The sequence below is a fragment of the Excalfactoria chinensis genome, chromosome 3 (genome assembly GCF_039878825.1).
Source record: "Excalfactoria chinensis isolate bCotChi1 chromosome 3, bCotChi1.hap2, whole genome shotgun sequence".
Taxonomy (NCBI): Eukaryota; Metazoa; Chordata; class Aves; order Galliformes; family Phasianidae; genus Excalfactoria; species Excalfactoria chinensis.
In genome coordinates this window covers 27,792,470-27,818,284 of record NC_092827.1, presented here as the reverse complement: position 1 = coordinate 27,818,284, position 25,815 = coordinate 27,792,470, and the positions used below count along the sequence as shown (strand labels likewise).

The 25,815-nt window shown below is 39.3% G+C and overlaps 2 protein-coding genes across 3 annotated transcripts in view; both read right to left on the bottom strand.

The window, feature by feature from the left end:
• Positions 1-189: 189 nt before the first annotated feature.
• On the bottom strand, positions 190-17,148 carry DDX43 (DEAD-box helicase 43). Of its 2 annotated transcripts, XM_072332836.1 has the most exons (17): positions 16,618-17,148; positions 16,474-16,529; positions 15,951-16,068; positions 14,552-14,659; positions 13,892-13,973; positions 12,629-12,785; positions 12,432-12,550; positions 12,054-12,164; positions 10,589-10,730; positions 7,814-7,914; positions 7,156-7,243; positions 5,418-5,545; positions 3,852-3,961; positions 3,024-3,162; positions 2,149-2,236; positions 899-1,033; positions 190-570 (listed from the first exon to the last, which is right to left on the bottom strand). In XM_072332836.1, exons 1-16 carry the CDS (start codon positions 16,949-16,951, stop codon positions 926-928), a joined length of 1,989 nt encoding a protein of 662 aa, XP_072188937.1. In that variant the 5' UTR covers positions 16,952-17,148; the 3' UTR covers positions 190-570; positions 899-925. The 2 variants fall into 2 exon arrangements, 1 of the variants encoding a protein (XP_072188937.1); XR_011903124.1 differs by lacking the exon at positions 190-570 and having other exon boundaries at positions 904-1,033; positions 3,024-3,061.
• Positions 17,149-19,860: 2,712 nt separating this feature from the next.
• Positions 19,861-25,815, bottom strand: part of KCNQ5 (potassium voltage-gated channel subfamily Q member 5) — a 250,172-nt gene continuing 244,217 nt past the window's right edge. Inside the window, exons 12-14 of the mRNA XM_072333173.1 lie at positions 24,370-24,501; positions 23,573-23,699; positions 19,861-23,163 (exon numbers count right to left, since the gene is read on the bottom strand). Coding sequence (XP_072189274.1) covers positions 22,222-23,163; positions 23,573-23,699; positions 24,370-24,501 — 1,201 coding nt within the window. The 3' untranslated portion in view covers positions 19,861-22,221. The remainder of the gene's footprint in view (positions 23,164-23,572; positions 23,700-24,369; positions 24,502-25,815) is intronic.

The window sequence follows — 25,815 nt, the reverse complement described above, 5'->3', positions numbered from 1 at the left end:
GCAAAGTCTGTATTTTTACCCTGCTTTTGTATTTCTTTTGAAGGCAAAATACCTACCAACTTAAATAAAGACTGGATTTCATCTCACTTACAAACAAGAAAAGAAATGGGGAGGACAGAAGAGCTGTTTGAGAATGACCTTACAAAAACATTCTCATCTCACTTAGATTCAGTTTATTATATTTTCGCTTATTCACGTGACACAAGGAAACACAAGTTCAGATCAAACGTCATTTGTATAGTCGCCTCAAATACAACTTCTAAAGATTCTAATTACCTGTAACAGCACATGTGACAGAACCTGAAACTCACGTGTAAAGTGTGAATGAACTTTATCAGACAGAAAGCTGACATCCTAATGTCTTTTTTTTTCCTCCAAGATGCTCTTTATGACTCTGTAAACACCTCTTTGCCTTAAGGAAGAAACACACCGTTCAGGGGTGTTATTGTTATGGAACTAAGTGATCCAGTGGAATACTTTGGCACGCCACTGGTGGATGTGGCACATCAGCGTGAAAGTGCAGTATATTGAAGTAACACAAACGTTGCTGACATTCAGTTATTCAGTTCTCTGTAAGAAAAAAAATTACATCCTTATACATTAGTATTGCATACAATTAAAGAAATCCATAATATTCGTTTTTATTCCATATAGAATGTCTTTAGAAGTTACTCTTATCACACAATAAATACCTGTGACATGAACTGTCCTTAGGTTAAAGCTAAAATAGTGTCAAAGCACAAAACAAGGTTTGTTGCTGTATAATCACCTTTCCTTCCCTATGGCATTTAAAAAAACACCTTTTATTTAAATGGAACAGATGCAGAAAATAATCCACTAAGAGAATAGGCTTCTAAATCCAAGCCCGTAGATGCTAACATCACCTATAATCACTTACTTTGTTCTAGTAATTTCAAGGGATCAGTCACTTCGGGAACTTTCTCTGTGGTCTTAGCATATCCTTTTCCATTTCTTTCCTGATTTGGTGTTGTTTGTATCTTTCTGCCATTGAAATAAGCTCATCGGGAACTACCTGATAAGAAAGCAACACAAATCCACGCTCAGTTTTAAGTAATTCCAAAAACTTTTTGACTTGGGTTTTTACACAAATATGTAACTTATTTGTCTGCTCCCAAACCACAGTGCTGTTATTTTCTATGACTTCTGCCACTATTTTTTGGATTTGCTTTAGTGTGGAAATGCATAAGAATTTTTTATTTTATTTTCCACATGAGAGTATACTGAAAAATAATCAGCACAGTGTGCCTGGATGTTCAGCTTATCTATATATGCCAGCATCACCATATCTAATGGCAACATATAACTAATTAAAACACCTTATTTAATCTAAAAATGCATCTTTCCGTGCTAACGAATGAATACAGACCGCTTACACAACCTGCAGTAGCAAGTAGCCATACAGCAGGTGGAAGATGTCCAGTCAGTAATCAACATCCTGAGCAAAAGCAAGCTCCTCCAGCAAATCTGAGCATGGTATTTGACTGCTTACTGCCCCTGTGGACTGCTCTGAAACTGAACATTTAGATACTCCTAACTCAACTCAGATATCCTTGAAGCTGGCAATGCTTGAAGAAGGTGAGGGATGCAGCTGCAACAAAAAGCCTGGTGCAGGAGGTAAGTAATGCTATAACAATTAGTCCTGAAAGTAGGGATTCAGAGATGGTCTTTTCTCCCCTGAACTCCAAGACCTGCTCCTAGTTATACTACCACATTAAAGAACAAACTGGGAACTTCAGAGTCCGCAGCAGGAGAAGCATGGAAGGCCAGCAGTTGACTCAGAGTACAGAACAAAACACTTCTAATTCCTATCTAAGTGGTTTCAAAGTATTGCTTCTTGGTTTACCTTGTTGGTTTCTTTCCCCAGAAGAAAAACAAAACCAATCAAAACCAAACAGAAAAATGTGCAGCACTAAGGACTTGTTAGGTGACAAAGTGTTAGGTGATTAAAGCTGGCGTGAACACCCACAGTAACAATTCTCCTGGTCCTGCATAAATACAATTAAATTCACATTCATTAAATCCTCCCTCCTTTCCACATTCCCAACTTAAGTCAGGACCTGAACTCTGGGTACAAGCAAAAGACTAAGTGGGCTCACACCATGGGCAACACAATTATTTTTTTCTTACTTGTTTTGCTCTCTGCAGAATATCAATCAGCTCAGATGCAGCCTTCCAGTCTTTCTTAGTGACAAGCGTTACTGCCTTCCCAGTACGTCTGGACAAGAAATGGAATAAAGGTTGATCTTTGTAATAATGGGTATCTGTGCTGCTAGGTTCTCCCCACTGACTTCAATAGTAATAGATTTGACTACAGGCGGCATTTATGGACTTTCATACGTCTGGCTAGAGCATTTACTTGGCGCATGACAAAGCTACTTCTTATAAGGGCAGAGTATAGCTACTTAGCTAAATTGGGGCAAAGGCAGAACTAATTTAGGGATAGAGGCAATAAATGTAGCACAAAGACGACACATTTAATAATGAAGAGGTGTTAATATCACAATTAAAACAAGCACACGCACATACATACATGCAGGGAAAACTATCACATTTGTGTCACTCTGGGGATGTAGCATTAGAACTCCTAATGTCAAACTACACCAAAACACCCTGCAGATTCCTAAGGGTTCCTTTCCAGCCTCTCCCCTTTCTTTTCTCCAGTGGGCTTTCTAGGAAACTAAACTCAACAGCTCATGAAGACACACAAACAAGGATATCTGTACAAAAGGTGTTCTGAGCTGTCAGTCTCTCCAACGCTACAATCAGCTTTCAGACATCCTTAATTCCCAACGACTTTAAAGAAACAGAAAACCAGAAACCTTGTTTGCCTTAAATTTAACTGCATTTCAAAACATAAAAGCATACTTTGGCACGTCTTGAAGCCTCGCTCTCCCATTGTCTATCACTTGTAACTCCAGAGTTTGACAACAGAAACACTTATAAAATGCACCAAATACTGATGTTAATCAATAACACATTACTATTTGATTGTGAAAACTTACCCTGCTCTTCCAGTACGACCTACTCTGTGAACGTATTCCTCAATGTTGCGAGGGAAGTCAAAGTTAAAAACATGAGTAATATCGTGCACATCAAGGCCACGGGATGCTAAGTCAGTAGCTACCAGGATTCTGACTTTACCTAAATTAAGGACAATCAAAAGAGAATGTGATTTTATGGAATATGCAGAAAACACAAACTACCCCACTGATTTCCCAGTGTATAATGCACCCATTAGACACATAGAGGAAATATATACTTTCTGCACTGTCTTGCTTCCAATATTAGGTGGTATCCCAAACATCATTTTGCTATTTCACAAGGAAAAACAAAACCAAGAAATATGTCCAGCAGATTAAAAAAAAAAAAAAAATCCATAAAAAAAAGCCCAGAAGCTTCAGGAACTATTTTTTCATCCTGCATCCTTATCATGCCACTATTCTTAGTTCTATTATCAAGCGACCACATAACCTTTAAGTATAATCCTACTGGCATCATCAAGAGGAGAACTGCTTCATTGAGAACACCGCCGTTTGATGCTTCAGTTTACAGTTCTTCAGGCTAACACAATACCGAATATTCCCCATAAAATTCAGAAGTAAATTAAGTCTTAACTCTTAGTCATTCCATTTTTTTTCCTTTAAGAGCAATCATTTTTTGCTTGCTGTTTCTTTTGCGTATGTTTGTCAGATTAACAAAGTAAACGCAATCATGCAGAGCTCTAATCATTTCTATGGTAACAAAGGGACACAATACTATAGAAAAGGTTCTGCATATGAGAAGCCTTAACAGCACTGGTTTGTTTAGCCCAAGTTTAGGTACAAACCCACCTTTCTTGAAGTCATCTAAAGCCTGTTCTCGATCACACTGCTCTCTGTCACCATGAAGAGACTGCACTGGAACTCCTCGTACACCAAGATCACTTGCTACATCATCAGCCCTAACATGAAATAAAACAATAGTTCAGAAAAGATAACAGAACAGAAAGAATGTGCCAGCAATACGACCCTACTTCGATCAGGTAATACCTTCTATAAAACAACATGGAAACAAGAACAGAATGTTCCCAACTGTTATTTCTTTATACACTTCTATTTCAAGCCCTTCTATGTCTTTCTTATCAGAAAAGACCTTTGATGAAAACAGTGAATCTGGAAAGCAAAGACAGGCACCTATGCATCAAGAAAGTCCCAACCAGGAAATCACAGTTACTTTGTTAAAGCAGGGAAGATGTCACTAACTAAGATGAATGTGTCTTACACAGACAAAGAAAGACATGAAGTAGTAAAAAAAGCCTCACTCTGTACTTACTGCAAGGAAGAGCTTTTCCATAGACAAAAAACACACCACAGTTGTAATATATAAAAGTATTCCCCTGAATTTACATTGCTAAAATACAGTATTTGCAACTGCACTTCTTTTTAGTGCCGGATCACTCAGTCTTCTCTCCAAAAGGACGTGTCTTAACAAACTAAATGCTTTCTTACAATTTTTTTTCCCCTTTTTCAGCCGTAACATATCTCCAAACTACTTCATACTTCACAAAAGAAGCCTCTGTTCACTGTTATTGTTCTAGAGAAAAGTCTGAGGCACTTCTGGACATCTGTCAATGCTTACCCATGCACTAAACAGTCAAAGCAACAGAATTCATCAGCTAGAAGCAGGAGCAGCTTCCCATGCTGATGGTTCAAGAGAACTTTTAGGTAATAACTTAGACTTATTCAGAGGAAAAAAAGCAGTAACATACTTGGTACAGCAAAATTAGTTCCAGCTCTTCAAGAAACTAGAGGAGATCAAACTAAATTTTTTTTCCCCCTCCACTTCTTTGCATGAAGGAGGGAAAAAAGGACCCTGCATCATTCACTGGAGAGGCTCAGGTATGGTAGCAATACACTGACACTCCTGCCACTGGGTCCTGTACACATCAGCTTCACATGCTACTGAACAGCAAAAACTGCCCAGAGATGTTGTGGATGCCCAGTCCCTGGAGGTGTTCAAGGCCAGGTTGGATGGGGCCCTGGGCAGCCTGGTCTAGTATTACATGGGGAGGTTGGTGGCCCTGCCACCAGGGTGGGGGTAGGGGGGTTGGAGCTTCATGATCCTTGAGGTCCCTTTCAACCCGGACCATTCTGTGTGATTCCATGAATTTACATTAAGGTGTCCTTAAGAATTTTAAACATCTGTTCCAAATACGTTAAAATTGAGGCTTCTCACCACCACTATCAGTGTTAAAAAGAATGCGAACTCCTAGTCAAATGGTCTGCAGGAAAAACAAGAACTACCCGCACACCACTGACAAGAACTGTTAGATTTGTTAATTTCTCTCTGAAGAATCCCTCTGGTTAAAAAACAAACAGAAAAACACACAGATATGATACTAGGAAATAATTACATACGTAGACTTCTTTCCAACAAAAACGATGACCTTATCCTTTGGCGTCATAGAGTCAATGAAGTCTTCCATGAAAGCTTTCTTTTCTTCTTCACTGATAACAATAACTTTCTGTTCTACTGTATTTACTGCCTGTTAAACATCAGAAAGGATGATGTTTAGAAATAGCTTTGAATACTATTTTTATTTATCCACTCATTCACAACTAGAATGTATGTCAATTAGGACTTCAAATGAGGCAGATTTGTTGCTTTCCAGTTGCTTTAGGAGAGTAATTAATTTTATCCTTTAGCAGTTTATTCAATCACATATTGATAGAGATTCTTAACACTGGTTTAGAACAGAGTACAGTAGTTCAATTAAAAGAAATGAAAAAACAACTGGAGTGTATCTTATGCCTATTTAGAGCAAGTTGGAGCAACTGCTGTCTTATTTGAAAGGAGAAGCTTTTAAAGAAGGTTTTGCCAGCTACTTGCAATGATTAGTTCTGCCCAATTCTTTGAACACCAGCTTTTTAATAAAACCTTATATTTGAAGGTTACCACAAAATGGCTGAGTACACTACATGCAAGAGAAATACAAGAAGCTGCACCAAGGGAGTTTAAGATCGGATAATAGGAAGTGGATCTTCACCAGAGGATGGTCAGGCACTGGGACAGGCTCCCCAGGGTAGCCATCACAACCTCAAGCTGCAGGCATTCAAGCAGCATTTAGACAATACTTTCAGACATAAGGTTTGAACTTTGTGTGGTGTTTTGTGGAGCCAGGAGTTGGGCTCAGCAATCTCTTCCAACTTGGAATATTCTGTGATTCTATTTAAGTGGTACAAAGGCCTAGGCTTTCTTGTGGCCCTGCATCATAACCTTACAGCAAGAGCTGAAGAATCTACCAAGTAGAACAGTTCTCCTTCCACATGGAAACCCTTCCCTCCCTTCAGAAGTCACCTCTTCAATTGAATGAGGCTCCATAAGAGATGAAAGCACTGGACGAGAGCTGCAATAGCTATTATGTCAAACTGCAGTCCTCTCTTGTTGATGCGTTTTCCATTGACAAAAGCACAGTTTCCAGCATAACAAAGGAAAAGTACATTTTCCCTTACTTCCATCTGAAAGTGTACCAGATATCAAATTTATTCACTCCCTATGACTAAGAAAGTAATACTGAAAACTCCATAATTTAAAAGGCAAACCTAAAGCAATCTCTATGCCAGGATGGAGGAGACCTTGGAACCACTAACATTTCTGTAAATTCTGTCACTGCTTAAGCCAACCACATTTGACTGCACAATTAAGACAGCTACATCTGCACATTAAGAGCTTTGGACTTCAGAAGACAGTTCTTGCAGTACCACATGTTCCTGACCTAGACAAGTGACCTCCAAAAGTTTAGCATGGAGCTTCCATTCTCTCTGAGAAATACACAGGTAAAAGACAGACCCAGATAAGGATCTGCACACGTGACAAAGAAGTCCTTCAGAGGGAAGTATCTGAGTATTTGAGTCAAGTATTTGACCGATACTTGATGCTTGTATCATCTACTGAAAATCTAGGACTTCAAGATCTTGTTACAGAAGCATAAGAGTTTAAGTTCTTTCTAAACTTGTGAAGCCTTACAAAGAATAACATGGGATTTTTTTGAAACTCCAGACTAATTTTGAAGTCATCTGCATTTACTTACATATAATTCCAGGTAAAAATTCCCTTGTCAAACTGCAGGTACTTCAAAACAACAACAGAACTTACTGCTAAGTCGAGAGTGCCAACATAGACGATCATGGGATTTCGCAAATAGGATTTTGCTAGGCGACGAACACCATCAGGCCAAGTAGCACTACATGGGAAGAGAAGATTGATGAGAACACAGCGCAAGATCTATAAATCACGCTTCTTTTTCTTCTTCTGTCTTACATGCCAGTGAAATACTTGAGTAGAGAGTAACAGAAACGAGCTCTTTCAACATCTAGATGCCATTTTAAGAGGCTTACTAATGTAAACAGAACTCCTGCTTGCAAGGCAACATTCCAGATTAAAATCAGGAGTAACAGTTATGTAGTCTTTCTAATGGAAACTATACACTGTTTAATAACTCGAGAGTTTTCAATTCAAAAAACTTGAAGACTGTCCTCTTCTCTGAAACAGTAACTCTGACCCAAAATACTCCTCACACCATTCCCAGGCTGCCTTCCTTTTTGGATGGAATACAATCATTTCTATGGTTGATGTAAAATAGCAGAAAAGGAGGAAAAAAGATTCACCAGCACCAACTAGACATAGATAAGAAAAAAAATAAACCTGAAGCAATTCCCTTGCATGCTAACAAAAGTTTTTAGTAAAACAGTATGTGTTTCATTAATTACTTGCTCAATAACCTTAAGCATGGAGTGCTACTAGATTTACATACCTCGTCATAACAGTTTGTCTGTCTGGCCGCACATCTATTAAGATCTTCATTATCTGAGGTTCAAATCCCATATCCAGCATTTTGTCAGCCTCATCTAAAACCTGCTTAGAACAAGGGGTTTGCATCTATTTATCAGGTAAGGGTTTCAGCAAGACATTTCACAGCAGATCACTTAAATGGTAACTGTATTTCAGAAGCCATTTCCTAATTTATGGCAAAACCTGTTCACTTTGTTATACCTCTCCAGTTTCTTTTGGACTTGTTCATTTAGCAGAACATTTGCAGACAGAACAAGAAAAAACCATATGATCTCTGAGAACATAAAGGCAACAAAGGAGCATACCTGAACTTTTTGTTGGTTTGTTTTCTAAAACACTCATAATATGGGACCCCTGCACAATATACTTTCAATGGGAAGTTTTTTGAAATGTACCAACTTAGACCCTTATATGAACTAGGAGAAAAGACCGACCGTTACCTTTTGGCTCATGCTAGGATACCAACATTCTCCAAGCTCAAACTTATTTCACTGTGGGAGAGAGCAGGGGAGCTGAAAGTTTTTACTGTGACTACTGGGAACGAACCCTTATCCTCAGCTGAGGACATCTTAGACTTCTTGTTATCTATACATACATACTTGTTTGCTAATACCATTTCAACTATTTCTTTTGGCAAGCAGTTCTTGCAGGCCACTTTTTCCCTCACACGAAAATTATTTTCTTTAATTAAATTAGTTATGGGTAAGATTGATGTTTTTATATATTATTTTTAATAATTAAAGAATGAAAATATTGCTCCCATCTACTTACATCCTAGTTTATGGTTTAGCCTATCCTTCCTAGTATATGCTTTCCCCAGTCACTTCCCAATTATTCACACACAGCTCCAACGTCCTTACATTAGAAAACATCCACTCAAATTACTGACAAATGAATACTGATTTATCCTGAACACAGCAAGACAGAACGCAATCTTGAAATGACATATGCAGTGTAAACAATCAAAAGGATGTATATAACCAATTTCCCAGTGCTTCTTCAGAAATCATGGAAAAACAGCAGCCTACCTGACTGGATTACTAAAAAACTGACTCAAGACTGCAACTAATTTGATGGCTCTGTCAGGCAAGATGACAAAATCCCTGATGCTTCCAGCTTACCTTGTGTATAACATATATTCAACTAGAATTAACCATCTCTAACTATGGGTACTTCTGGGTTGGTTCTTTAAATAACAAAACAAAAGCCCAACAGATTTCCTCACCAAAACAGAGAAAACAGATAAGAGCTGTAGCTATAACACACTCTCTTGGGTGGGTTCTCTCCCCTGGAAATCCTCTGCAAAACAACTGCATAATAACAACACCACTCTGCACTTGGGGACAATTCACAAGCCTCATCAATATCTTGAAATGCAAATCGTAAATAAAGCTCTTTAATGAAGTGTTCTATATCCACGGTGTTAACTTTAAAAATCGATAACCCTCTTTCCTCTCTAAAATAAGGTGCAAGGTTAAATTACTAGCTGGCTAAGAATCAACAAAGAAGCTATAGAAATAGAAAATATCTTCTACATAGAAGCACAAAAAGCTACAAAGAAAAAAGTTTATGGCAGCAGTTACAAAATAAATAGTGGTTTCATATAGGACTGGAAGAATCAGAGCACATCCATGAAGTCTGAGGCAAAAGATATTAACCAGTTTTCAAAACATAGTCCTTACATAAATTTCAGTCTGCTGAAAACGTGTAATTGCTCGAGGTATAACAATGAAGTTTTACTCACGTTTTAGGTCATATTTTTCAATTTTATAGCTAATTCTTTTTAGTGATCTCATCCTGCATGTACCAAAGCATCTGATTTTAGTCACACATGCAGTTTGCTTTGTAAAGCAGTGTGTGCTTGTAGCATGGCTGCACTTCACCTTGCCAGAAGGTTACCGAAGTTTCTATAGTACCAAGGAAGCAAGTTTTCAGGCCCTGCCTTTTCCTGCTTACCAATTGTGTGTTTTCTACCTTAGACTACTCACCTATAGGCTCTAACAGTAGTATGATTTGCAGATGGCAAAATATCTCATAGTGCTACATCACCACTGGCTCTGCAAGGGAGCTCACCAACATTAGCAAGAATTGGAGCTCATTTGCTAAAGCATAGTAAAGTATTTAGCACATGGGAACTGGGGGGCAGATAAAGGAAGAAAAGCAGGCCAAACCATCAGACTAGGTAACAAATCAACAATTAAGTATACATAGAAATAATGCAAGCATATGGAAATCCTTTATAAAATACTAATTGAATCAAGTGTCCAGCAAAAGAAAGAATGAAATGAAAGCATATGAATCTGTTAATGGTATCTGTATGGCTGTTTTGCCATAGACATGAAGTCGATCACCCAAACTGTCAGGTACCTAACTGGTTCATCTACTAAGAACTCGAGTCATTAGCAGCCTTTAAAAGAAGAGGAAAAGCCAACTCAAGAAAGGCATTTCATCTATTGGTAACTGATCTTCACAAAACTGACTTTGAAATGAAATAGATTATTAGCATGAGATAATAATTCATCAACTTTGAAATGCTTACTGTTCTAGAAGCCTTATTTCTTTCCTGCAAGGAATATCCCTTGTCTTCTACACAGTAAGCACAAACTATCTCCCTGATAACAATCCCAGTGTTTCAGTTGAGATTCAGACTGTTTAAAGAACAGTAAATTAAACCTTGAGTTCACACTAAGTCACCATTTCCCAGCTGGTGCATTATTTTTCCACATCAGCTACTTGCCAAGTATGTTATGCTCTTCAAGTTTACAAAGTTGTTCATTTGAAGATCATTCAGTCTCCCAGGAGTAGCAATAACAATATCCACACCTTTGGTCACCACATTTATCTGTGCTTTTCGGTCCCCACCACCATATATGCAGATACTGGAAAAAAAAACAAACAATGATTAACAGAAGAATGTTAAGGTTCAGCTGAAGTTTATCTTTCTTAAATACCACAAAGTTACTTCATTTTAAGAAGTGTAATCTTATTATATCAAAAGGAAGACAACAGTTAAGAGTGACAGAACAGGCTTAACAACAAACGAACCCCCCTCAAAAGCACAGCAGCAGCTTCATGCTGAAATTGCAGTAAAGTAATAAAAGGAAGGAAAGTTGGCTATTAAGCTCCACCTGATCTGAAGACATTCACGCCAAAAATGAATATTAAGAAAGGATACATCATTTTCTAAGCAGCACATTTGTAAGTCACTTGTTTTACCATTACATCAATCAGCACATCCAAGAAGATTTTAGGCTAACACACAAACTTTACAAATTCTGCAAAATTTATGTTTGGGAAGGAAGCAGCATGCATGATTCTGCATTTAATAAGGCTGCTATACAAAGCTATCAGAGAATCCTAGAAATAGGTTTCAAAATACAGCAATGCCTATTTAACAGCTCAAAGAGACACCCGCACTCTTAGCAGAGCTGTGGATGACACCAATTAAGGAAGCAGTTAATACACTAGAGGGCAGGGCAGTTATTTAAGAAGGACCACAAAAGGCAGGAGACATGGTCTGACAGCAATCTCATGCAGTCTAACAAAAGCAAAGATGGGGACAGAATAACCTCATGGATCACGGCCCACATGGAAGAAGATATCTTTGTAGAAAAGACTTGTGTGGGAAAGAAACTGAATGTTATTCAGCAGCATAATCTCAGAGTAAAGAAAAACAACTGTGTATTATAGAGAACACAGGCAGGAACAGTTCAAGAGAATTCACTATTCTCCTTTGTTTGAGGTGTGGTCTCGCAAGTACCAAATACCAGCATTTCCAGTTTTCATATCCCCTCCTCAGTTACCAGATCTGTCCAGACTAACACAAGTGCAGCCAGCAGCTACCAGAACAGTCAAGAGGCTGGAATGCATGATGTGAGAAGTTAGGAATTTAGTCTGGGGTTGGCAAGGTTTGGGAAGATCTTACTGTTGTATAAAACTAACTAAGAACATGGCAAAGAGAAAACAGCAGACTCTACTCAGCTGTCCATATGAGAAGTATGCGAGGTAATGCAATTGCAACGCAGAAGACACAACCATAAAGATAAGATTTTCACCATGAGGGCAGTCAAGCAGGTATCACAGTAACTGAGGAAACATTAACACTTTTAGCACCCTTTCTCCTTAACAAATGCAGTTTCAGGAGAGAAATTAGGCCGCAAATGGTAGAAAATGCAGCTTACACAAGTGAGAAGGGAAATTACCTTTTAAACCCTTTGTATGTGTACTTCAAGCACTCTGCCTCTACTTGAAGTGCCAGTTCTCTGGTGGGAGCGAGGACTAACATTCCTGGCCCTCCACGCTCATCTTTGGGTCTGCAATAAAATATCTTAAGAATGGGAGTATAAGAGGCTACACAACATGTGTCACATCTGATAACAGAACACTTCTATGCTCCTTTAGACTTTTGCAATACACTACTACATACTTCACTACAACATAAAGGGATTTATGTTACAAGTCCATACGTTTTCCATCAGGTTTATTACAATTATTATTATTTTTTTTCCCACTAGAAAACCATTATTTCAGAAGAGGAAGTATCCACATCTAAACAACTCAAATACGTGAACAGTCCTTACATTGGTTGTGAAGCCAAATGAATGAATCCAGGCATTAAGTAAGCTAATGTCTTCCCGGTACCAGTCTGTGCTATGCCAATAAGATCAATTCCTTGTAGTATGATTGGCCATGCCTGGGACTAACATAAAACAATGAATACTTAGATGCGTTTTTCTCCTAAGCTTCAGTTAAAGAGTCATCAAAATGGAAGAAGTACCTGAATTGGTGTAGGTTTCTGAAAACCAATTTTCCTTATGTTAGCCATAATATCAGGATATTGCTCAAACACATCTTCAAATTCACAAACAGGATTGGGAATGCAGCGCTTTTCACCTTCTTTTAAGTCATCACAAATTATATTGTTATTTTCTTTCCTGTATAGAATTGAAGTATCACATTAGCTTTAAAATCTATCTGAAGAAGCGAAGCTAACACGAAAGACTGCACCTTTTGACATGGCTTTTTGTGTTTCTTCCCTCTCCCCCCCCCCCCGGATTAACAACTAATTAAAAAAATAATAATAATTAGGTTCTCCTATGAAATTTCTAACTATTCCTTTAACCTTCAAATAACTCTCACTGAAGAAATGCTCCTGTAGGACTCAGCCTATGAATTATTCTCATAGTTAATTCTCACTTAAGTATGAACAACTTGAAATCGTATGTGGCTATTAACAAGGACTGCAGCACTGTCATATCAGACTTCAGTCATACTCTATCATAAAGTTTAAAGAGTTGCTACAAGTTCTTATATGCAAAGATGGCTTTTGGGAACTTCTTTGTTGGAACCCTATATCCTGGCTAAAACCTTCCCCAAATACTTCTGGAACAGCTTCACTGATGTTCTAGGAAATAAAGATGAAACATGTTAGAAAAAAAGATGCTTAAAAACAGTCACAAAAGCTTTATGAAAATTGAGTTTGGAGGTGTTAATATGGATTGGGATTTTATCTTCAACCCCGTCCTCTTCTGTTCAGCAGACTGAATTCTGCAAATAGTTTTACTTCAAGCTGTGGGAAGGCTGGGAAAAGAAGGAGTAATTCAACTTCTCATCTTCATCTTCACAGAAATAGATTTTTCCAGAATCTTTTATTCTCCCCCTAAAACTAATGCGTAAGGTGAAAAACATTCCTGTGCATAAGCATATTAGAAAATAGAAGTGCTACTATGGCTCAATGCAAGTTCAGAACTCACAAAACAATGTGCTGCTGCTCTTGACTATCTAGAACAGCAACACTGCTAAGGAAACAGTGTCAGGCCCCTAAGTGTAAAAAGGTAAAAGACAAAAAATAACTAACCATGCAAAAAGAAAAGTAATGAAAGCTGTTTAATTCCAAAGAGAGAGCCCCTAAGAAGAGCTGGGTTATCACTAGATGCTAACATTAATACCTGTCTCAGTATTTCATCACCCACCATATGGGTTTTGTTATGCTACCAGTCATTTGTGCCAAGCACACAATTCCCTACAGAAATGATCTTACCGCCACAGTTCCACCTCTTCCGGTGACATGGATGCAGTCCTTGATGATTCTTTATAGAAGTTTTTCTCAATTGGAGGCAGGTCTTAAACAATCACAGGAAACGGAGTCAGTAAGAAACTATGGACATTCAGGTTAAGCCTTTTAAAGCTTAAGGTGGAAATCTCAAATCCAAATAGTCTATGCCTAGTACTAGAGAGCTAGTCAAAAAACATGGGTAGGCCACAGCAGTTTGAATAAAAGCTGAAAACTCTGAGAAAAACTTAAAACACCTGCACTAAAATAATATCTGCTAATATATCTAATATTCGGTTGAACTGGATGATCTTTTAGGTCTTTTCCAATCTTGGCGATTCTATGATCTAGTACAGTATTTTAATAACACTCACATTTCTGCTACAGTCACTACAGTGCTACAAAACCACACCGTTTTCAAAGGCTGAAGTAAAAAGCACATTAATCTAGTAACTGCAGACTCATCACAGTGACTGGTACCCTCCACAACCATTCTAAGAAATGCAGACATGCTCCCTTCATGAATGTGCTTAACTGATTTGGACACCGAAAGATCCCGTAGCCTCAAAGCAAAAATTAAGAATGCTAACACATACAAGAGATCTATACTATGGAAGAATACCATACAATCAAAAGTTTGGAACTAACCTGCCCACTTCATTGCCTCATATTTAGCTCTGTTTTCTCGAAGAGAGGCCCAGTTGATCACGGGTTTCTTTGTGGTATTTTCAGGATTGTTAACATCCAAGGATTTTCCTGTGGAGTAAGTATCGAAGCTGCTGCCTGATGGATCTATTGGAAGCATTGGGGAGAAGAACCTCCCTCTCCCCAAACATACACCTTATTTTCAGTTTGCATTGCAAACCTCTTATGTGATTTTACACAGACATAAAAACACTTAAAAAGAGTTCTTGCTTAGCTCTCAGCCTGAAGCGTTAGCAGAAAAACCTGCACAAACACACTTCTGCTAAGAAAGGAAGCATCTAATCATCTTTAGTTAGAGCAGGAACAGGTTCCAGAATGCTTCTCCCACATTTGCACAAGTTGCTTGCTGAGCAGGGGGCTGCTGGTAAAGAAGTGAGCCAGGCAGGTGATAGCAAATGAAGCCTTATTTTCAACAGCTACAAGATTTATTTCTAAGGCATCCAGCATCACCAAAATAAAGCTTCTGTGAAGTTACACTCTACATCCCCTTTTTGATGAGGTTAATGCTTCTCACGGAAGTGAGTTTTTAATACTGGAAATACAAACAGCAACACATTTGTTAGTGGGAAGAATGAAATACAAGGGAAAACAGCAGTTACACACATGTAGGATGCATTACTTAACCCTGACTTCTTGAAGAAAACATTCCAGACTACCTTCTGGGGCACATCTAAAAGCCTGCACTCACAGCTGCTCCATTCTTTATTCTATATTTGGAACACTATTCTTAATTCTTTTTCCTCATCAGTGCCTCAGAGCAATAACTATGGATGTGGTTCCTCTCCCTCAGGACTTACTGCTCAGTTAAACAAGCCAAACATCAAATGCCAGCATCTTCATGAATGATCATTACTTACATAGCCACATAATGCACTGAAACCCAGTAAAGTAAGGCATAACGTGCAACATCAAACCTTAAATGTTAACGCCTTGTGAAAAGGATTCACCCTTACTGCGGTTGGTATGTTTGCTTCATAGTCCACATTTGTACAAACTTATCTTGGTAATTATGAAGTTACGACATTAAAAACCATCCTAGAAGTGATACCTGGATTTTTAAATGGTAAGACTGAAAGCGTGAGAAAGCAAATAATATGACATTTATTGGAAACACCTGGGAAGAGAAATTCATGGAAGTCTGTTATCTGAAGGAGGGAAGCCATTACCAGCTGACAGAGCAGGATGTCTGGATATTTCTGCTCTAAGACCAAGCTCAGTCATTTCATTTTGATAGAGCACTAAGATGATAAAACCACTTCAAACTACCAACACGAAGAAAGACGTCCTATAGTCTTTTTCCAACCCCCTCCCATAACACACTACTTAAATTTCTCAGTCCCACCTCTGGAATTGCTTTGTCCACAGCTTACAACTGTTTCATCAATCAGCACCTTGGCTTTGTTCTGCACAGCAACGCTGCCGAAAATCTTCACTTCTGCTTCAGAGGTTCCCTTAATAACCTGCATTCATAAAAGTCCACAGGGTATTTAATGCTACACAGACCAGACAAACTTTACATATAAACATACACTGGAAACAATCTTTAACCTTTTTTTTTTTTTTTTTTTTTTTTTTTTTTTTTTTTTTTTTTTTCAGAATTTCTCTCCTTGGGAAAAGCCCTTTAATTCCCTTCTTAAAAGAAACATAGAAAATCAGAAAAACAAACAAATAAACAAACAAAAAAGCAACCAAAACCAGTAAACGTTCCCTGCAAGTCTAGGCTGGATGGGGCTTTGAGCAATCTGGTCTAGAGGGAGATGACCCTGCCTATAGCAGGGGATGGAACTACACGATCTTAAAAGTCCTTTCTAACCCAAAGCATTCTGTGATTCTATGACCCCCAATTCCTGAAGGACACACAGTACCTGTATCCTAGAACCCGAAGATTCCTCAATTTCTTTTATTTTAGCTCCTCCCCGACCTGTCACAAGGAGAAATTTCTGTCACACCTGCAACACATGCCACACTTTCACAAACTAAATCCTAACAGGGGATGCGGCTGCCGTTACCTATCAAAACCCCGACCAGGGCGCTGCTGATGAGGAAGCAGAGAGGCTCCCCGGCCTCCCGAGGTCTGCCTGAGGTGGCTCTCGGGTGCCGCCATCGCGCTGCCCGCCCTCGCCGGCTGCCACCCACGCCGGAGTCCCGTTCCTCTTCACCGAGGCTCTCTGCCGCCTCCTGCCGCCACTCCGCACCCCTTCGCCGCAAGTCACCCTCCGCCAGGAAGCAGCTCGGCCGAGGGCTGACCGGCGGCTGCCACAAGGGCACGGCGGCAACCGCGGAAGATGGCGACGGCCTCGACGCCCCCGCGGCCTCGTCGTCGCTTTCCTCCCAGTCAGACATGCCCACTCACCGACAGCCACGGCGACGCGCGGAGCGTGCCTTGCCGCCCTATAGGTTGTGAGCGCAGTGATTGGCCAGCACCAGTGACTTTCCAAGCAGCGATTGGCTGGCTTCTGGGACGGAGCGCGGATAGGGGAGCCTACGGCCGCTCCTGCCCGGGCTGAGTCCTCGCCCTCACGGCGCTCAGGCGCTGTGGCTGCGCGACCGTTGGGGCCTGTGGGGTCTCATGCTCCTTCGGGGCTGATAAGTGCTGGGTTACGCTGCGTATGGTCTCCTGTGGAGCCTTATCTTCCGAAAGAGCCAGGCAACGAAGGGACGCTGCAGCTCCCAGCCCTCACAATGCAGCTCCAAGGGCCTCGTCCAGCGGGCAGGGCAGCTGCTGCGGGCTGCTTACATGTTGCCAGCTTCCCAGCCTCGGTAAATCCTGAACTGCTGCCTCCAGAACTTCAGTAAACTGCTGTAAACCGCTTATTTACACCAGCAAACTTCCTTCGTGGTATTTTGCCACAAAAAGATGTGGATTTTTGAATGTAAAGAACCACCACAAAAGCCTGGTTGGTAGTTTCCAAATGATTTTTTATTAACAACAATATGGATTCAACTTTGTCAAGAAGTTACAGTTAACATTGTAATGTACTGGCTAACGCCCCTGCAGGGTCAGTGGAAACGGCCTTCATATGTCCTCACCCTGTTGCCAAACTGGCCTTTTATCTTGTAAAGAAGTAAAAAAAAAAGATGCTTCCAAATAGCAGGTGGTGTTGGGTATGTCTGGAATTGTCCTGTGCATAGCTCAGGGTACAGCCACATCCAGGTGAACAAACAGGGAAATATGACATGCTTCCACTGACCCCGCAGGGTACAATTCTTGTTTCAAAACCCAGTTATTTTTGTAGACAGTGACAGCACTTTATGTGACGTTGTAATCCATTTGAATCAAGTCGATTAACACACTTTGAAAAACTAAAAATGTGAAGCAGAAGTATCTGGGGCAAATTCTTTTCTGACCTGTATCTCATTCAAACCTCATGATTCTGTAAATAATCCAAAAGGATTGCATGACATGTGAGTCAGGACAAAAGTTGGCCCAGAGAGGCAAGTTCATTCCTGGTAATAGGTGGGTTCAGTTCCTCAGTCAGCAGAACTGAGCCTGGTTATCTCAGCGAAGGCTGAACTTCACCCAGTTGGGCAGAGAATTCATTGAAGTCAGTGAAGCCATCCAAGGATGAATTTAGCCTCAGGTCTTTATACTTCCCCCTCTTCCCTCCCCCCCCCCTCCCCCAGTTCATTTGCTGTTATATTTCTTTTCCTCCTTACTCCTCTTTTCTGATAATTTTCCTTTCCTATGTGCTTTAAAAAAAAACATCCCTTCTTCCCTTTTTACATCAGTACTTTGTGCGTTATCTCTTATATAGTCAATGTGACGTGGGTAAATTCAGCTAAGTCTAACTTTCCTCAGGAAATAATTGGAATATTACCATTCTCACTTTAAACAGATGCCCAACGAAGTAAGGATTTGAATCTGAGCTCCCGACTCAAGACAAATTCTTACTGAATTCGGTAGAATTTTTGCTTGAGTAAGGCTTGCAGGTCTGAATCCAGAAATACTACTGTACTTCAGATGTTCTACTATGCAACAGATCAGCAATTTATTATGATCTGACCACAGAAGAGCAGGTGAATTGCTCATCGCCATACTATAAGGAGAGCAGTCACTTTAGGTAGGATTAATTTGCGAATAGGTAACAACCGTGGGCACTGTGAATAAAAGTGTATGATCTTTGCAATCTTGAACCCTAGGCTAAACCACTATATTCATATTTAAATAAAAAGTATAGGTCATATAAGCCAGGAGCAGATACAAATTCTTAAAGAAATAATAGTCATCAAAAACTATTCGGTTCTGTCTTCAATCGAATACAAGAAACATACTGATCAGAAAGCAGTTATTTGGATAAAGCTTAACTCCTGAAGTACTTACTAGGTTCACATGCTCTCTTCAGCAACCCTCTAATGGATTCCAGGTCAGAAGAAATTCTGTCCTCTGTCCCTAGTCATAAGAAATTTTTATTAGCTGTCATGAGCCTGAATTTAATCAACAGCTCAAGACAAGGCTTGAAAAGCCAGACAGGTCCTTCTTTTGTGAAACCAATGAATGACTGTCAGTCATTATGCTGCCGTTTAAAGAGAGAGGGCAGAAACAGGAAACTCCCGCTGATGAAATATGAGCAAAGCTTATAAAAATCCAAACAAACAATTCTTTCTCCCCATGATTTCATATAGTCGCTACTCTTTCTATTTTCTATCAATAATAATAATAAAAAAATCCTATATGATAAGACTTGCAGCTACAAAAATAATAACGGTGAGCATAAAAGAAAAAAAAAAAGATCAGGTTTTTAAACCATGATTTGAAAAGATACGATATTCTGGATTTATTATTACTTTGTAAAGACATTAACATTTTCATACATAATTTATAGAATTCATTCTTTTGTGCACAACATTGTATTAAATAAATTAACTTAAAATTAGAAGGACTCAAGCATGTCATTTAAGGCAAAAATACCAAGTTTCTGTGAGATAAATTATCAGCAAAACCCGAGGCCCTGCTTCTGGTACTGGATGTGTACAGTCAGAGCCAAAGCTGAGTTCTCCCATTGCCTCCATCCCGGCTCAGTGGGAGGCAGTGATCGGCTCATGTAGGCGAAGGTGGAAGATTGGAGGCCAATTCATGATGCCTTTAGTTTTCTGTCCCATCAAGGAGGGGAGGAGAGTTTTGTTACTGACACATGTGGCCATGTGCCTCATGTTGTGCTCCTGAGCTGAACCTAAGGGCAGATGTATGCTTAGGCTGGCAGGAGGCTTCATATAAAAGGCAAGAAAGGCACCATAAACCACACAGAAAAAAAAAAAAAAAAAAAAAAAAAAGAAAAGAAAAGAAAGAAAAGCCTAAAAACTTCTAAGTTTTAAAGTTTGGAATTGTACTTTGAACTTTCAGATATGCCTGGATGAACTGCAGACATTCAAATCAGTTAAATGAATGGAAATGTGGGAAAAAAAATCTATTTATCTTCACAAAATTACTGTTGTAATCAGGTTTTCGTATAGCCAGATCGCACATTAGAGAAAACAGGAAAGGCTGAACGTGGTAAATTATATGGCAAATCAGTGGTGAGGAAATTGTGCTTCAAGGTGTCTTTCAGGATATAACAGCTGACGTTTGCTCTGGTGTGAGCCGTGGAGCACAGTGTACCATCCATGGACCCCACATAATGACACAATATATACACTCTACAGTTTGAATGTACTTTCACATAATCAGGTTATCATGTAATATCCAGGAATACTTTTGTAAAGGAAATATGGAAGCAGAAATTACAATGGTTTCATAGTAAACAGATCAAGTCCTTCACAATACAATCTACAGCATTTAGCCATGATTAAGACTGGAGTGACATTTTTGATGTACATAGTAAGTTCCCAGCAGGTCTGGGCCTTGAGAAAACACTGCCCTGAGTGAGCTGGCACTGGCACCCCCATACATTCACTGTTTCTGCTGCTAGAAGGAAGCTGAGCCCAAGTCAGGTTGTCTACAAGCTTGTGGTGCGGGTAGGGTATGAATTTTGGGGGAGGCAACACACAGAAACCTTCTTCAGCTGAGAAAAATGAAAGCCTGGTTCGACTCTGCATGGGTTCTTCCAGTGGTGAAGCCTTGCTGGCGATGTGCAGATAGGCACTAACACTGCTCCTGCATCTCAACAGAAGCGAAGTGTAGGTAGGATAAGAAAAAAGAGGATGTATCAAGCAGGAATGCTCAGTCTGATGTCGGCCCTGAATTTTAAGCCTCAGGTTTTAGGAGGAAAGAGCCTGAAGGTCCTCTACTGAAAACCCTGTAAGAAATGACTGCAGCTGGGAGAAAGTGTTGAGCTATAAAGGCTGGACCAAATTCTCTCTTTCCTCCTCACATTTTATTTAAAAAAAAAAAAAAAAGGAAAAAAAAAAAAGAGCAAAATCAAACAAAAATCACACACAAAAATAAAAAATAAATAAAACAACTGCCTTCAGTTTTTTTCAGGTAGGGTTGTCTTCCTACTTCCATCTCCATTTCTGGTTGCTTCCATGGCTTTTTCAGAACTAGCATCATTCACTATCTGTGACTGACAGGCTGGAATTTAAATATATATATATTTCTCTCTTTCCTTCTTTTACTTTGTGGGATCTCATTTCCCTTCCTGTCCATCTCAATCTTTATTCCTTTTCCTTCACTGACTGTGTCGTCTTTCCCTCTTCCCCGTTTTGTCCTCTTTAGTTTCACTCCATTTCAGCTTCTTTTTTTCCCCTCACTCCCCAGCCTCACCAACTACTGTCCTGGCATCAGGTTGTGACTGCAATGAGGACTATCAGCTATTCAAATGAATGAAATACTGCTTCTACAACGAAGGCGGTGCCTGCATCTTTGCCTCACATACTGCTGCCAGAATGTTTCAGATTCACAAGACAGTTCCTCAGCGAGTCTGGAAAAAGGAGAGATTTCCTTGTATTCTTAGTGCAGTCACCCAGTTTATCCATTTTTAAGGCCAGCCCTGACCCTTAGAATACAAACCTTTCATAACAATAAAACGTTCTCATTATAAAGAACAACGTGATAGTAGTGGTGTGTCGGGTACTTTGCCACAACACTAAATCATCAAAAACCAGATGGATATATTATCATACTGCTTTTCAGAGTTAAAAATAATTCATTACTGATGAGCTAATGTGTGTATCTTGCAACTGGCAGCCAATTCTAATCCCGTGTATCTGATTTCCTTGGTACCTTGCTAGCAGCTGTAAATAATTCTCTGTTGTAAACATAAACTATCATCTAAATCAGGACATTATATATATATATATATATATTTAATTAGTTCAGAAGCAAAGTGCTTTAAATCTTACAATTTTTACTTTCGCCCTGTAGAAACGGCACTAGGTCTAAATGCTCAAATTTTTGCTTTTTGATACATCCTGCAGCATTAGCTTTGTAGGCAATTCATTATTTAAACCTACTGTACTACATGAAAGGCTGCCATACTGTAGGTATAAATCTGAATTTTAGCCATCACTTGAACATGCATTTTCATGCAACTAGAAGATATGGGCTCATTCGACTGCTTTTCAGATTCATCCTGTTTTTGTGATTTTATCTCATTAAAAAGGCTTTCAAAATAGTTCATGCTCTGGTATGTATGACTGGAGGAATGACTCAGCCAATGAAGAAAGCCTACAAGCTGTTATTTAAGTTTGACGTGGAGCAGACTGAGTGCTTCTGTACCGTCCCCTGGCTTGCAAATGCTTTGAGATGATCTTGATATTCCAGTCCTTAGAGAGTCAGTGGAGAGAGCTGTTTCCACTAGTGGGCGAGAGATGGCTTCAGTAGTCTCTGTTCCTGCCTCTGTCTCCAACTCTTCATCAGTTATAAATAACTTTGACTCCCTCCATTTGGAGTATACATCTTGGCTACCTCTTGATCCACTGGAGTCACTGCCAGTAATCTGTACATTCAGTTCTTCTGTTGATTGTATAAGGTTTTGTACAGATAAAGATTTTCCTAAGTCCATTTGCACCACAGGTTTAACTGAGAGCAAAGGTTCCCCTTCCGTATCCAGTCCTTTTCTCCACGTGAGATCCTTGGTTGCGCTGGGCTGAGCGACTTGTCCGTTATCCTTTGATGCAACAAGGCAAGCGGTGACATCAGAAATATTTTCCTGTGTGGTTACAGGAATTATGTGAACGGGCTCAGGCCTGTTGATATGCTTCACTGATGAGAAAGGTGGTATTTGCAGCGTTGTTGGAGTTGCTGGCTTAGTTGCCTGGTTTATTTGGTTTGATGTGTTGTTAACTGTCGTATGTCCATCATTTGGCACTTGCGTTGCTTGACTATGCATAGCTGGACTAACAGCATAGTAAGCCTGAGTGCTAAATTCATTTGGTGTCAGTATTAGCTGTAGGCCACGAGGCAGATTGGCACTAGCTGATCTGGATACACATCCACTAATTTGTGCAGAGTTAGACAAATCTTTGCTATCGGATGGACTTTGATAATCAGAAGTCTGCTCACATTCAAAAGGCGGCATTTGAAATGAAGCCAAAGTGAGCGCTGATGCAGATCCTTTCCTCAGAACTTGTTGATAAATATCTAACAGGCAGTCCAGTTTTGACTCAATGGATTGTACCTACAGGAGAAGAGGAAAAGCTTAAGAATAATTCAGAATATCAGTTTGAAATATTTGGAACCCAAGTAGAAGGAAAATGTAACTGCTGAAGAGAAAAATGTTAGGAGCTTGATACAAGTTATTGACTCACGAAAAATAACGTCAAAAGCCTTCGAGCTACAGGTTTTTCATAAGCAAGCTGATAAAAAGGGAAAAAATCATTAACCTGCAATTTTTTCATTCTTATTTTTCTGTACACGGAACGCAGCTGAAGTAATATGATTCATGTATCTTTTATGTTGCTGTATATAAGAAACAGGTAACAGAGAAGGTTAGCTTGCCTGTTCATCATTTGAAACTGGCAGTAAACTTTGCGAAAGTCGAGAGCAACAGAACAAGACAAAACCACGATCGCAGATGATCACTCTACCTGTTTCTCCACCTTGACTACACGCCCTAACATGCTGAGGTCATCGGTTGTCTCATTCTCTGCTGTATTCTTTTCTCTGCTTCTTTTATCCGCAGTGATTTGTCCTTTCCCAAGAATTTGGTCAACACTGTAAGAGAAATTAAAAGCTGCTGTGATTCCTGAAAATGGCGCAATGTGGAAATGTTTGCTCTATCTAGACATTGAGTATTAAAATGGCGGTACTTCAGAAGAGCACCCGAGAAAGAAACTAGACTCAATTATATTAGAAAATTATGGGAAAAAAATGAGACATTTTGGAGCATTTTAACATAATCTTACAGACAGCTTTTCTATGTTGGCACTAACTGGGAGCTAGAAATTAGCCATCAACTGGGAGAGCCGGAGCTGGAATTGCTGGGGAACACACAATGCAACAGTCATTTTATTACTGCTGGGAACTGAGAACATGATTTCTCTGATCCTATACTTCATATGCAGTCCCCAGTTTCTTTAATGCGAAAAGAGAATGTCTGTGGAGAAGGGAAGTTAGCAATGTTGACTTAATCCTTCTGACAGCATATGCTCCTTGTTTATGAATGAACTTTTCAGATAAAGGATAATCTTTTTCATCATTCAGGCTTTTATTTTCTGTGGCAAAATTAGATACGTTTCACACACAGTTTAGTATCTGGGCTGTAGCATGGATGGGCATTTTGTACCCAAATATAACACTGAACTGTTAAATGTTATCCATATTCATTATACGGCAAATGGGACAACAAGGCGCTTATTCAGAGCAGAAATTACTGTTTTCCTACCGTGACTGAAGACTCTTGATCCTGCACAACATGTCTAGATGACCTGCTGAATACTGTTCAATGACATCTTTCACATCATACGGACGAAGTGTTTCCTTAAACTTCCTCTTTGCAACATGAAATTTCATAATTCTGGGGAAGAAGCATTTCACAGATTAACTTTCAAAGTGGTTACAAAGCAATGCAATATTTTCTACTGTCAAAATATTGTCAGATGATTTCTTTTTACATTTAAGTAAGTCTCAGTACAGCTTTGCAGTTTTCTGTGCTGCTTTTGTGGAAATGGGATGCCCACCGAGTTGCTCTTTATGGCATGAGAAGCATGATTATTATATTGCAAATATGAAAGAACAGAAATGACACATTTGGAAACCAAATGCCAGTGAGCAGATGACTGTGTTTATTATGATGTGCATTCAGTCGCTGTAAGAGAATAATAAAAAACAATTAAAAAAAACAAATACCATCCTATAGTAGTGTTTTAATGGAAGGTCGGGAAAACCCTATTTTGTATAGTTAGGACAGAAGTTATGATACGTAGAGTCAGATTATTAACTTACAGCGATCCTTTACTCATTTCAGTATTATACACAAATGTGCTTCCAAATAATATCAGCCTTTTCTGACAGCACTCAGGTTATTTCCCGTCCTGGTAACTTCCAGTTAAAATGGGATTGCTTGCCACTACCACAAAGCTTGAAATATGATTCCGATTACAGAAATTAAAATGGAAAAGGCCTGTTAAGAGTAGTTCATCACCTTGACAGTTCAGGACTGATCTCCACCAAGTTTCAAATATATCAGATGATGATGCATTTTCCTTTTTTCCATTGTGAGATAGTTTTACAGACTAATAGAATTTGGTGTCTTTTGACATCTGAAAATCTCTGAAGGTGGGATATGGATTTTTTTTTCCTTTTAGCTGTCAGATGATGGCAGGGTGCTCTGTTTGTAACAGTCCTTCAATCTAGTTCTTTATTCAGGTTACGAAGCACAAAGGATGTAGTTGACACACAAGAAAGTATTGTTCTTTTGTTATTATTCTCTCAGTTTAGATGGTCACCATTTTTTACCTCATGCTCTTTGATAAAAGTGAAAAATATGAAACTCTTAGAAAAGCAGAGATGGTGGATTAATGGAATAAGTGAAGAAAATGTAATATATCAGAACTGTGTGATTTTACAAGGAAAGAGGCAGAAGACTGTTTTTTATTAATCTTAATCAATGCACACAAAAACCTTCATCACCACTTTTTGGTTATCGCAATGTTCAGAAATCAAATACAGCCCCCCAAAAGCAGCATGGTAAGTTGTAACTATGCTGTTTCTGGTTTAGGTATTAGGTCATAAATTAACTTCAGCAGGGTTTAGAACAGACCCTCATTGCTTACTTCTTTTTGCTTCACATACACACAATTTTAAATAGAGTGTGGGGGAAAAAAAACAA